A 12401-nucleotide genomic window follows, 5' to 3' on the forward strand; every position below is an offset into this window, starting at 1 on the left:
CCTGCTATCAGTAAAATATTACTACCAAGTCTGATTCACAGACCTTGTGAGAGTTAGCTCAGCTTCTAATCTGTCCTACGTTTGCAAGAGTCCCAGTGCTAGTGGAATACATAAAAACCTAAATAAAAACCATGTACTGAGAGTGGAGTTTTCTTAAAGAATGGAGACAATACTCTGGTTTATTCTGCCTGAAATAAAGTGTGGTTCAAGGGGTGAAAAGTGGGGACTTATTCAAAGGGAGAGGTCAACAATTTGTGTGTGTAATTTACCAACATGTCTTTCACAATTTGTTTTTATCTCTGTTTAAACACCTACAAGTAACATGAGTGGATTTTAAGGCCACCGTAGTCTTATCAAAGCTGTGTCTTACTGGCTAGGATCTCGCAATGAGGAGCCGACATGAAACACAAGACGAGATGAAAACAGAGAAAAATCAATGGTGCCTATATTATCAGTTATTTGCGAAGATATTCAGTGTATGACATGACATTTTGGCAGATTTAAAAAAAAGAATAAAAAATGAACATATTCATCGTGTTGGGGAGTGCCTGCTATCAAACACATAAGGCAATGACGTAAAAATAAATTTGTCACAGAAGTCATTCGTTTTCTCCGTCTGCAAACCAACTTGAGTAAAAACATAAAAGCTAAGATCAAATTAACCTCAAATGGACAGAGCTAAGTTAACACGCAAGCACTCCGATAATTCTTATGACTTACAGGAAAAACAGTTAACAGCCAATATTTAACTACAGCAATTTTACCATACTGATTCTCATGTGGTCGTGTGTTTTGAGAAACAGATGCAAAGCCAAATTTGACCATAAGCCAAAATGCCAGAAAACAACCATTTTACATGTTTGACAACACGTGTGGGAGATGTTTGTTGCTGCAATGTGATACTGCCCAGAAACTGTCAATTACCAACTGACAAACTGTGACGAGCTAGAATTCATATGCCAGGAGTTGAGGCTGACTCATAGTGAAAAAAAAACCCCACTTTTTTTTTTTTCTTTTTTTTTTTTTTTAGTGGTTCACAGCAGTCTCTGGCTGAAGGAGCAGCAGTGAGCCAGTCTATGATTCTGCTTCCTGTTTAGTTTCTGTGGGCTCACTTTGAGCTGAAGGTGAGGGCTCAGACGGCTTTGGCTCTCCTGCAGCAGTAGTAACCCCTGGGGACGGAGATAAAAGTTCAGATTCTGCCTTCTTTTCAGAAGCCTCCACACTTGGTTCTTCACTGCTTTCTGTGGTAACCACAGGAGTCAGTCGAGGTTGCTCTGTGCTGTTCGAGGTCCGAAATCTGTCCATTTTTTCCAGTTCGGCCAATCGATCATCTCTGTCCCACCGCGTGGTCCTCTCTCGTCGTTCTGACCGCCTCGGCCTTTCCCCTTCCTTTCCTTCAGCTCCTCTCCCTCTGTCTCGACTCCCTCCTTCTCCCCTTCCTCTTCCTCCTCCCTCTCCCCTCCCCCGCTCTCTATCCGCATCATCACCCCTCCCTCGCTCCCTGTCGCTATCCAGGCTGTTCCGCCTTTCCCTCCAGTCTCGTCTGTCTCGGTCTCTGTCTCGATCGCGGTCTCTATCCCGATCTCTGTCTCTCTCCCATCCTCCTCCTCGGTGATCTCCTCCGTCTTCCTGCCAGCCTCCGAGCCTGTCCCTCCCATCCATCCTATCACCACCTCCACCCCTTCCTCCATCACCAAATGGCCGCCTTCCACCTCCAAAACCTCGATCCCTCTCTCTATCCCTGTCTCGATCTCGATCCCACTCCCTGTCCCTCTCTGGCTCTCGGTCCCTGAATCCAGGCCTGTCTCCCCTGAATGGTCGGCTATCCATTTCTTCTGGCCCGTCGAGGCCCCGTGGTACCCCTGGTCTGATAAAAGGAGGAGGAGGACCTTGAGGAGGAGGGCCATGCCCATGTGGAAGGAAAGGAGCCCTCATATTGTGGGGAGGGAGCAGCCCAAAGCCTCCTTTAGGTGGAGGAGGGTCATGGTGCATCATTTGAGGGTGTGGCACTCTGGGTATCATCTGTGGGGGCATAGGTGGCATGTTGGGGTGAGGGGGTCGTGGCCCGTGAGGTGGAGGGAAACGCTGCATGTGTGGTGGTGGGGGAACCGGAGGACGCTGGAGTGGGATTATACCTGGTCGTGCACCAAGCAGACCACCAGAAGGGGGTTGGATGTTCCCTGAAGGACCACCTGGGAGAGAACCTGGAAGTGCACCTGGAGGTACACCTAACTGGTTACCTGATGGGGAAACACATACAAATAAATTTAACTCAACTTTGCTAACTACCCAAAAGCAAAAGAGCAGACTGAGAAACAACATGTCACTTTGGAGAAAGCTCAGAGAGGAAGACAGACTGACCCATAGGTCCCATCTGGTTGTTGAAAATGTTGGGACCCTCCGGGACCTCGTCATTTTTCCTGTGGCCCAGACCCGCTGGGTCCAGAGGCGGGTCTTCAATGCCACCTTTGGAGGGAGGTGGGGGACCGAGAGGCATGGCACCTGGGGGAGGGAAACCTGGGAGAGGAAGGGTGAAAGGAGTTAGGGTTTAGTTTGTTTGGGCTGGTGTGGCAACTGTCAGTCCGCATGGACTTAACAACTGCATGATACCTCCTAAAAAGAAGGACTGGTGTGAATTGTTTGTGCAAGAGCAAAACGGACTGGCAACAGGACTTTATGATGAGACTAAAAACAAGTTAAAACAGCAGTGTTTTGTGTTTGCATTCTTGCCCCCCTTAGTATTATGGCTCAAGACAACATTTTGTCCTATTTCAACTTTTCCATTATTACTTGCGATGATTCTCCTGAGCCGGATAAACACACAAAGAGACACAAAATACTACATCTTGCTTTCAGTCCTGATACTCATTCAAGAATACGCACGAGAGAGAGAAATTGAATGAAAGCATGTGAGAAATGTTTTGATGTCAGCTAAGGGAGGCGCTACCTGGAGGCATCTGCATGGGGTTGAAGCCAGGTCTGATGAAAGGAGGAGGGGGGACGCCTGGAGGGAAGGAAGGCGGGGGCATGCCTATTGGACCAGGAAACACAGGAGGCTGGAGAGAACCCACACCAACCATTGGCTGCTGCATTGGAGGAACCTGGGAACATTTACATGAATTTATTGCAGATGTCAAGTGAGAAAGGTGCTATACTTTCCAGTGACACAGTGACACACCTTGAACAACAATTAAAATCATCCTATCTAAGCTAACTTATCTATTCTAATGTAGGTATGGACCAGCTGTTTTACCAGCTAGTCATACTATTTCAAAAGTTGCCTCCATACTTATCTACCATTTGCATAGATTGTTGAAAAACAGCAGGCATACTCTTAATCACAGCAAGTTTTATCTCCATTTCATTTATACTAGTAACATGTTGCAGCTGTTGTTAACCTGTGCAGGAGGAGGAGCTGCGGCAGCCAAAGGTAATACTTGTGGTTCCTCAGGCTGCTGTGGCTCTGAACGGCCGTTGTGGGTGAGCTCCTCCTGCAGACCGAGAGTCTTCCTCACACCAATCCACTCTGGAAAAACACAGAAACAATTCAGACTTGACATTTTTGGCTCTGACAGATCAAACTGTGTGACTAACTGGTAGGACGTACACTGCTTTGTTGGTCAACTGATTGGTCAATAGGCTTCTGTCCTACTGTAATAAGGCTTTGTCCACCATAGTGTTTTATTGCCAGCTGAAAATGCCAGCAGCTCTTCTGATAAGGCCATACTGGGAGCGCTGGAGCGCTTTCAAAGTGCAGCATTTTTTCAACTGACACACTTTGGTCGCCCTGACTACAGCCCTAAGTGGACTTCCCGTATAAACTTCTTGTGGTGGGATTATATATCATAACTTGTTTGTATGATATGCTCATGTGTTTGTGCCTGTCAGAGTTTTTACCAGGTGATAAGGTGTCTACATCCAGTATTCCTCCTTCTTTTAGCTCCTCCACCTGAGACTCTTTGATTTTAGACCAAGGTATGTAGGTGACACCCATCTCCACATCCCAGTACTGCTTAAATTCAGACTTAATGCCTTTGTTCAAAGCCCAAGCAATCTGTCAAGAAATAAACAAACACAATTCTTAATTCAATAAGACAATTCTCAGTTTTGTTTTTTATTTGCTGTACTAAGCAGCAGTCTGTGTTGCTCACTCACCTTGATGGCTTTCTGGTTCACTTTGTGAGTTCCCCTACTGAGCTTCTGCAGGGCCCTGAAGGCATCTTGCCTATGTATCATGACAATATAGGCACAGCCACGTGGAGGGATCATCTTCAGAAGAGGAGGAAGACAAGCAGACAGGTGAGGAAAAAAATCTGTAGTTTTTATTTTTGGATGAGCAAATACAAATGTCACTGTTACAAACACAGGACATGGCCACAGTTGAATCAATGTGTCTGATCAATATAAATCCACTTACATTGATGGACTCTATCTGCCCAAACTCCTCCAGTAAACAGGCAACATCTTGCTGTTGCGTTCTCTTGTCCAACTGGCCCACCCAGAGAGTTGTACTGCAAACTGCAAAGCAGACAGAAAACATGAACAAGAACTTAGAAATACTAAAATATATGCAATACTTAGATTTTTTTTTTTTTTTTGAGAAACCCAGTGACAGCAATTTTATGAAACTACCGAAAAACACACTACGCACACCTAACAGATGATTTCAGGTCCATGTCTACCTACGAGAACAACTATGACCATAAATAGATTATGACTCACTGCTTAGTGTCTCGCTTTTGGGTGGTGGGAGGCCTTTCTGTCGCCGCTCTCTCTCCTTCTCTCTCTCCCGGCGCTCCTGCGAGCGAGAGCGTGGGGAATGGTGACGGCGGTCTCTGGAACGCGAGCGCGATCGCCTGTGTCTGGATCGTCGTGTACGGGAATTAGACCGTGACCTCCTCCGCTTTGGAGACCTGTAGAAAAAGAACAGACATTGAAACTCATGATATGTTCACGACAAAGAATGGAGATGGAAACTTAGTTTGACACATAACATCTCAGATGCTTACCTGGAGCCTGAGTTTGACCGTCGACCATGTCTGCCATCTCTCATTGCTGAACGGTCCGCATCCATTGACAAATCCTGATATATTTTGGGAAAAGACATGATTATGTGCAAATTATACATTTAAATTATCAAAAAACAAAACATACTTCTTAGGCCCAGATCACACAGAGACGCACCGCAATGACTTTTTTTTTTAAATTAAATGCCACTAGGGGAAAAAAAGTTTGCTGCGCCTTGTTATTGTTGCCAGGTAACGACTTGCTCACTTCCTTATTCTAACCTTCCCGTGTAATCAATCTACCGTTTATTTATTTATTTCACTTATTTGACAGTTATAGTATCTAGTTCCTAAAATGTTGAGGCAGAGGGTACTTGCTGTAGCTCTGGTGGAGGGTGAGAGACTGTCAGCAAATAGTTTGTTGGGCACAGGGAAACAGAGATCTGTGTGGGTACATGAGACCCTAAAAAAAAGAGAGTGGATTACGGCAAGTACAACCAGCTGGTCCAGGAGCTTTGCCTCGATGATGGTCGTTTCCAGGCATATTTTAGGACGGCTCGGGGGCAGTTTGCCAACCTGCTATCTATCGTCAGGCTGTATAGCTCTGGGTATCAGGCAAACGCTACCACCAGTTTCTCCTGCATTATTTACCAACTATAAACGTGATATTGCGACTACCACAGAAGACCCACCACCTATAAAGTCATCCGATTGGACAATGGGAAAAAAGATGACGAAAAAGAGAGATGACGCGGGGCGTTTTCTGCTTTGAGTTGATGTTTTTTCATCTTGGGGTGTTCAGAGCGCCCTGGCAAAAACGAGCGTAGAAACGTGAGGTGCTTCACAACGGAAAAAACAAATTAAAAACAACTGCAAAAATTACAAAAAGGCGCCTCCAGCTGCTAAAACGCCTTCGGTGTGATCAGGGCCTTAATCTTCCACTTCAGTTAAGCATGGCACTTTTAGCCACATTAGGCTGTTTTCCAAATTTCTGGCATTAGATTTCAATTTTAACGCAAATTGGCAAAACTTTCTTTGCCAACTTAATTTACCTAAAAACAGCTAGTTAGATTTTACATATCCTGTGTGTTGTTAAGTCTACCTGTTGTTGCTGAGCGGCACTGTGGGGAGGGAATACTCCTGGGAAGCCTGGAGGCCCAGTAGAACCAGGGAGGGTCTGCCCTGGCACAGCATGCCCTATGGGAGGCATCATAACTGGGAAGCTTTGTCCTGGAGGTAGACCATAGCCCTGGAGCTGGCCATTGGGAGGGAGAGGAGCCTAAAAAAGACAACTGGGATTAATATTGTGCACATACCACATGGTTTTACAAATGTAAATGTAAAACATAAAACCAATTTGACAGACAGAAATGTGTCCCTGCCTACATAAAGTACTGAAACTCTGTTATTGTAACATAACATACAATAGCTATAGTGATTAGAAACTTAAATTTGATAGCATGTTAAAGTTTAAAGTAAAAACAGAGAAGCTAAAAGAAAACAAGTATCGGAGAATTCAACGGAGGATCAGTTATTTTATAACAGAAAATGATTATGCTTCTTACCTGTTGTGAGAGGTCTTGCAACATGTTAATCATCGGTGGTTTAAAGTGCTCCATGTGCTGTGGGAAGGCTGGAGGCTGCTGCATACTGTGATGATAAAAATATCCCCATTAGCTTCACAGCTTTTAGTTCATTTTGCAAAAATCCAAAAGAGCTTCCCACTGCTTGGCAGAGCAGAGTTGCTGTTTTATATGTAATAAATCAGGGGCTTACAAGGAGGCTTGTGATGACATTTCATCCTTCTTTGTTTCTTCTCCAACTTCTGGTTCATCATCGTAGTCAAACCGGTCCAGCAATGTCTAATAGAAAGAGAGAGGTTATGTATAAAGTGCCCAAATTCTGATGTTTCTACTGTCATTTAACATAGCTGTTGATGTCATATGCAAAAAAAACACACTGCCACCTTGTCAAAGGCCGTCATCTGCTGGGTGGCTTGGGTGGGCAGAGGTGGTTGTGGGGCGACCATGCCCATGCCAGTAGTGACGTTCGGGGCCTGTGTTTGAACAGTAGGGACAGGAGGCTGAGTGTCGGTGTCAGGCTTCGCTGGCTGCTGCTGAAAGTTCTGGAGCATTTGTTGAAGCTGAAAATCCCGGTGACAAAGAGTGAAAGAAGAGTTATTAGTGAGAGTATAAGAGATGTGCAAGTAAAGATAATACAATCAAAATGACTGAGGTCTAAGCTAATGCCAGTCTGCACTGGTGCACACACACCTGCTGACCCTGTGTGGACTGGAAGAGCTGTGCCACAGCAGCAAAGGCATCGGAGTTTTGCAGCTGAGCAGTGGATGTCATGGTGGAGTTTGCCGTTACCGCAGTAACTGGCTCTTTGGCTGGAGGTGGAGATGAACCTGAGGGAAGAGACACAGCATGAACGTGTGTGTCAGCAGCACACAGACACCTTCGAACGCCAGATTCACTCACAGATACTTCAGCATATCAACATTTTTTTTCTGCAATATAAATTTAAAAGGGTAATTTACAAATTTCTCCTCTAAGCAAACAAAGATTAATTTCACTAGTAAATGTAACAGCAGGAACTTGTGCTGATGAAATCAGCAGAAAACAAATGATCAAAATTCAAAAACAGCATCATGGACTTACAGTAACCACTACTGCATCATGTGTACAAACACACACATTACCTGGGTCATCTGAGCCTGTGTAGGGTGCAGCTGCACTGCTAGAGCCAGCGGCCATGTCCAAGAGGGGCTGAATAACCTCAATCTTAAACACGCCATTCTTCTGCCACAGGTTCAACACCCGCACAATCTTACTCTACAAAGGAAAATAAGACAGCAAGGAAACAAGTGAAGGAGAGAGAATAACAACGGAGCCGATTTAAGTGACACTACAGCCCACAATTTTCATCACGTTGAATTTTTTCAACAACCCTTTCTTTTCTTACCCTGTCCTCTACTGGGCAAAGGCAAAGGTTCTCAAAGGTTCCTGTTATGTTTTTGGTGAATCTTGGGCCAAACACGTCCTTGTCTGTTCCAAACTGGTGTCTGGACTGCCTAACAATGGAATCCACCACATACAGGCCCGCTACCTTGTACTCAGGCTTACACTGGAGACAGCAGAAGGAGAAAGCAGATTTGGGTTTATTCACGTTCCGTGAGTTAAAAATGGGTTTTAACTGAATTAAGACAGGCTCGTCTCACCTTTTTGATAAACTTTTCCACAATCTGGACCACATGTTTGTAGAGCTAATAAAGAGAGAACCAAGCGAGCATGTTATCGTCTAGATAAAGGCTCAAAAAATAAGGGGTGTGATACAAAGAATATTGTTCAAATAAACAGAATTAACTCCCGAACCGAAGGAATGCCAAACTCATTCTTACTTTCATAGCTTTGATGGCTGATTTGGTGATGGAGATCATCTTTGCCCGTGAGATTGGGGGCTTGGAGTCCATCAACGAGAATAACTACAGACAGAGTAGATAACAGAGGAGTGAGATGGGAGAAAAAAATAAAATAACACAGAGGGCAGTGCTTGGAGGGTTTCAGAGGTGACACCAATCCTTTCTACTCCATTGCTCTTGATATCCAAAATAAAACATGATATTATACCTAATATTATAAGCTTTACACAATAAATATCACAGTCTTAAAATGTTTATCATCATTTAACACTGGTTAATGATAACATTTGATTCATTAATTGGATTCCTGATCTTTTATTTTTGCAACAAATGATGATCTGAATGCTGAGATTGTGGTTAAGTGGACTATGCACTTTTTCACTGCCTCTGTATCCTGAGTGACTGTTGTATTGTTGAGTACTCTTTGATGGAGGCATAGGGATAAAAGCTTTGGTGTTACAGTGCATTCTGCCTCAAAAAACAGTGAATGCATGAAATCTTTGCTTGTTTCTATTGTTCAACACTTTCATTTTCCATCTGCTACACAGCTTTTGACACACTTGAAACTCTTGTGTGGTTTTGTAAAACAGAAATTCACTCCTCAGGGCTGAGGGGACAATGATATAGAGCTGCAGCAATTCATAAATTAGTTGCCATTTATTTAATGAATCTCCAACCCATTTGATGACCAACTCATCGGTTTGAGTGTTCGTTTTTTTTTTTATCAAAGAAGGTCAAAGTTCTGGGAGTCCAGCTTCTTAAATGTGAATATTTTCTAGTTTCTTTACTCCTCTATGACAGACAGTAAACAGACTGTCTTTGGGTTGTGGACAAAACAAGACATTTGAGGATGCCATTTTGAGCTTTAAGACACATACCAACATTTTTCACCATCACCATAGCCGAACCAAGTAGTAATTGATTAATAGAGGAAATAACTGACAGACTAATTGACAATTAAAATTCACGTTAAAAGCAACCCTACAGTGATACATTCTGACTGTTTTGAAATGAGGATCGAAAAGGTCAACACAGGATACAGTCTTTACAGTGCAAAGAATTTGAGATAAACCATACAGAGTCGATGGGTATCTGCTTTAAAGGATGCTAAAGCATCTTAATGGCTGTGTGGTTCATGGGGCTGTTGCTTTACTCAGTCTGAGACAAATAAAATGGTTTAGTGTCTGAGAGAAATTTATTTGGACATAACTGTTGTACATATTTGCTTATTTAACAAGTGTGGGAAGTATACAGTGACATATATGTCATGTTTACATAACGCATTATTTCTGTTTTTGTGCCAGACAGAAACTGCTATTGAAAGTGCAATACAGTTTCCAATAATTACCAGAAAATGCTATTGAAAGTGCCATGGGGTTATAATGTTAATGATTTGGTGCAACACAGAAGTATCAGGACAATCTAGATATGCTATGATTACAGGTTTGTGTTTTTCACTCAGTCTCAGTGGGCCCTGCCCCTGTACCTGTTGTATTCAAAGGTTAAAAGCTAGTTTTTCAGCAGAAGCAAGATTAATCAGAAACACCAACAGATATCCTGACCTGTCTTCAGATCTGGCATCAACCATCAGTCTTCAGGCCTTACTGTGTCTGAGCCTGGCATCTTATGATCAAACAGAGGCTGAGTATATCACTGAAGCGATTATGATTGTAATCTTGCAGCGTGACAACAAGAGGATAGTGTGTGTTTGCCTGTAGCATTGTTAACAACACCTATGCTGGTAACCATGCTCTTACGAGCTAACGTTAACGTAAACGTTAGTCTTACGAACTTTGTGCAAGGTTACTAGAACCAAAGTGGACTGGCTACCGCTGCGTTAGCTTGCTAAGTTAGTTAGCAGAAAGCCCTAACGTTTGTTTAGCACCAACATTACTTGCGCTGCAGGTGTAGCTACAACACAAACGCTAACTCAGTTAGCTCTAAGCCAGGTAAGACGGACATGTCCAGCTAGCTCGCCGAGCAGGCCCACTGGTCAGTCCTGCTTGGTTAGCTCCACAGCAACACAGCACCATGACCAGCACCGCCAGACTCGGTGACTTCAGGGTCTCAGCGAGCCCTGAGAGCAGCTTACCTCGTGGTTAAAGGCGTTGACGGCGTCCATGATTGCCCAACGCTCCGAGCCTTTCCCTAAACTCCCGATTGCCCGCTTACAGCGATGTTTTTTCGAGGAAGGGTCGGTACAACATGTCCGCTCCCGGTAGCTAACGACTGTTAGCCTAGCATCGGTAGCTCTCAGGTCGGCGGGCACAGCAAAGCATGATGGGATTCGATTCTGTAGTTCTAGGTTTTGTCCACAAGGTGGCGGAGAAGTGCTGCAGAAACTGAAAACACGTGGACAGGGCAGGGGACAGGGTTGTCCACGGAGTGTCCTTATAGATGTCGTTGATTTAACTCTGGACAAAGATTAGCTTTGGGCTGCTCCCTGCTTCTCTCGTGCTCTTTGCATTGTCGTCATGGCAACGACCCAAGTCGTCTTCAGGCGCCCATCAGGTAGCTACAGTGCACATACAGCAGACTGCACATGCAATATTAGCCTATATTTACTATATTAACTCTCAAATATCAGTCCCTGTTACTATGCTTGAGTACTATATGACGGATAAGATTGAAATACTACTTCTACTACTAGTACACAAACAAAAGTGGGAATTCCTACTCTTGCCATCACCTGCTGTTTCTGAGATGAAGACTGAGCAATATACATCAACCTTTAAAGCAAGGATGTCAAACTCATTTTGGTTCATGGGCCACATACAGCCCGATTTGATCTCGAGTGGACCAGACCTGTAAAACCACTACATAATAACATATGAATAACAACACTTTCAAATGTTTCCCTCCCTTTTACTGTAAAGAAGTACATTCTGAAAATGTCAATTCACAAAACAGATGATGAACAGCCTGAGATGTCTGAAGAAAAACAAGTGCAGTTTCCACTGTACGTCTCAGTGTGTCCACATTCAGCCACTTCACTAATCACTGCCATAACATGTCCATTTTCCCATACATTTCCACTTCTGTGTAATAATGCTGGTATCAGAACACACCAATCTACAGTGGAAGCTATTGAGGAAATCAGGTGAGGTTATCCCCTGCCTTACAAACCTTTTACAAATCTAAAGTTTTGGCAGTGCCTTAGTAAGAGGGTTCCCCCAATATTGTTTTAAGACGATACAGATTATTTTGTACTGAAGCTGCAGACTGACAATTTTTATATACTGTTTAATATCTTTAAATATGACTACATTAAGGATTCATTGTGTTCAGAGAGCTGTATTCTGGTTAGGGTGGAAAAGCCTCTTAAGTCACACTTAATATGTAGCCTAGTAGAATAGTCGCTTTTTAACAACCTGCTCCTGAAACCTGACACATTTTGGACTTCACTAGTGCATCAATATTAGGTGTGCAGGTCATCCAGTGGGCTAGATTGGTCCCCGGTTTTGGGCCACAGGCTGTATGTTTGACACCCCTGCTTTAAAGTTTTCCGGGTCACAAAGCTTAGGAGTAATATTGAAATTTAGTGGTGTGATTCCTCTCAAAATTTATAAATAAAAATGAATTTATATGAGTAACATTTCCAGGTATCTCTACATCATTAAATAATTCCTGTTTGCCCCCTTCATGGATGGTTCCAAGCTCAAAGTAATTTTATTTTACAGGTTACTGTTAAACTCCAAGGGCTTAGCCACAAGACTACTTGCTTTAAATTGTATTTTACAAAAGTATGAAGAAAATGAAAACTGAAAAAGTTCAGCATGTCTGCTGTCTCATGTCTCTCAAGTAGAAGGCCTGAGTGTATCTTCTTGCAGTACAAAATGACTCCAGTAGATGGAGGTATACTTACACTTTTGGTTCCATGTCTGGGTGTCTGGTTTAGTGTCTAGAAAGCATGGTCCACCAGGCAAGTCAAACTGTATGTGCAGCTGTATTCTTCTCTCTCCTTCTAGGAA

At 43.5% G+C, this 12401-nt stretch overlaps 1 protein-coding gene across 1 annotated transcript; it reads right to left on the reverse strand.

The window, feature by feature from the left end:
* Positions 1-251: 251 nt before the first annotated feature.
* scaf4a (SR-related CTD-associated factor 4a) lies at positions 252-10698 on the reverse strand. The gene is made up of 19 exons (XM_050040415.1): positions 10523-10698; positions 8410-8493; positions 8230-8274; positions 7974-8135; positions 7711-7843; positions 7280-7416; positions 6973-7149; positions 6783-6868; positions 6572-6656; positions 6109-6285; positions 5010-5083; positions 4723-4913; positions 4418-4518; positions 4156-4269; positions 3898-4054; positions 3399-3526; positions 2948-3101; positions 2362-2517; positions 252-2240 (listed from the first exon to the last, which is right to left on the reverse strand). Exons 1-19 carry the CDS (start codon positions 10550-10552, stop codon positions 1075-1077), a joined length of 3357 nt encoding a protein of 1118 aa, XP_049896372.1. The 5' UTR covers positions 10553-10698; the 3' UTR covers positions 252-1074.
* Positions 10699-12401: the final 1703 nt, after the last annotated feature.

The sequence above is a fragment of the Epinephelus moara genome, chromosome 3 (genome assembly GCF_006386435.1).
Source record: "Epinephelus moara isolate mb chromosome 3, YSFRI_EMoa_1.0, whole genome shotgun sequence".
NCBI lineage: Eukaryota > Metazoa > Chordata > Actinopteri > Perciformes > Serranidae > Epinephelus > Epinephelus moara.

Coding starts and splice junctions, on each gene's coding strand:
- scaf4a (XM_050040415.1), bottom strand. CDS start 10,552: ATGGACGCCGTCAACGCCTTTAACCACGAG. Junction 7,844..7,973: donor TTTGCCCAGTAGAGGACAGG/GTAAGAAAAGAA, acceptor TTTCCTTTGTAG/AGTAAGATTGTGCGGGTGTT. Junction 5,084..6,108: donor GTGCCGCTCAGCAACAACAG/GTAGACTTAACA, acceptor AAAATATATCAG/GATTTGTCAATGGATGCGGA.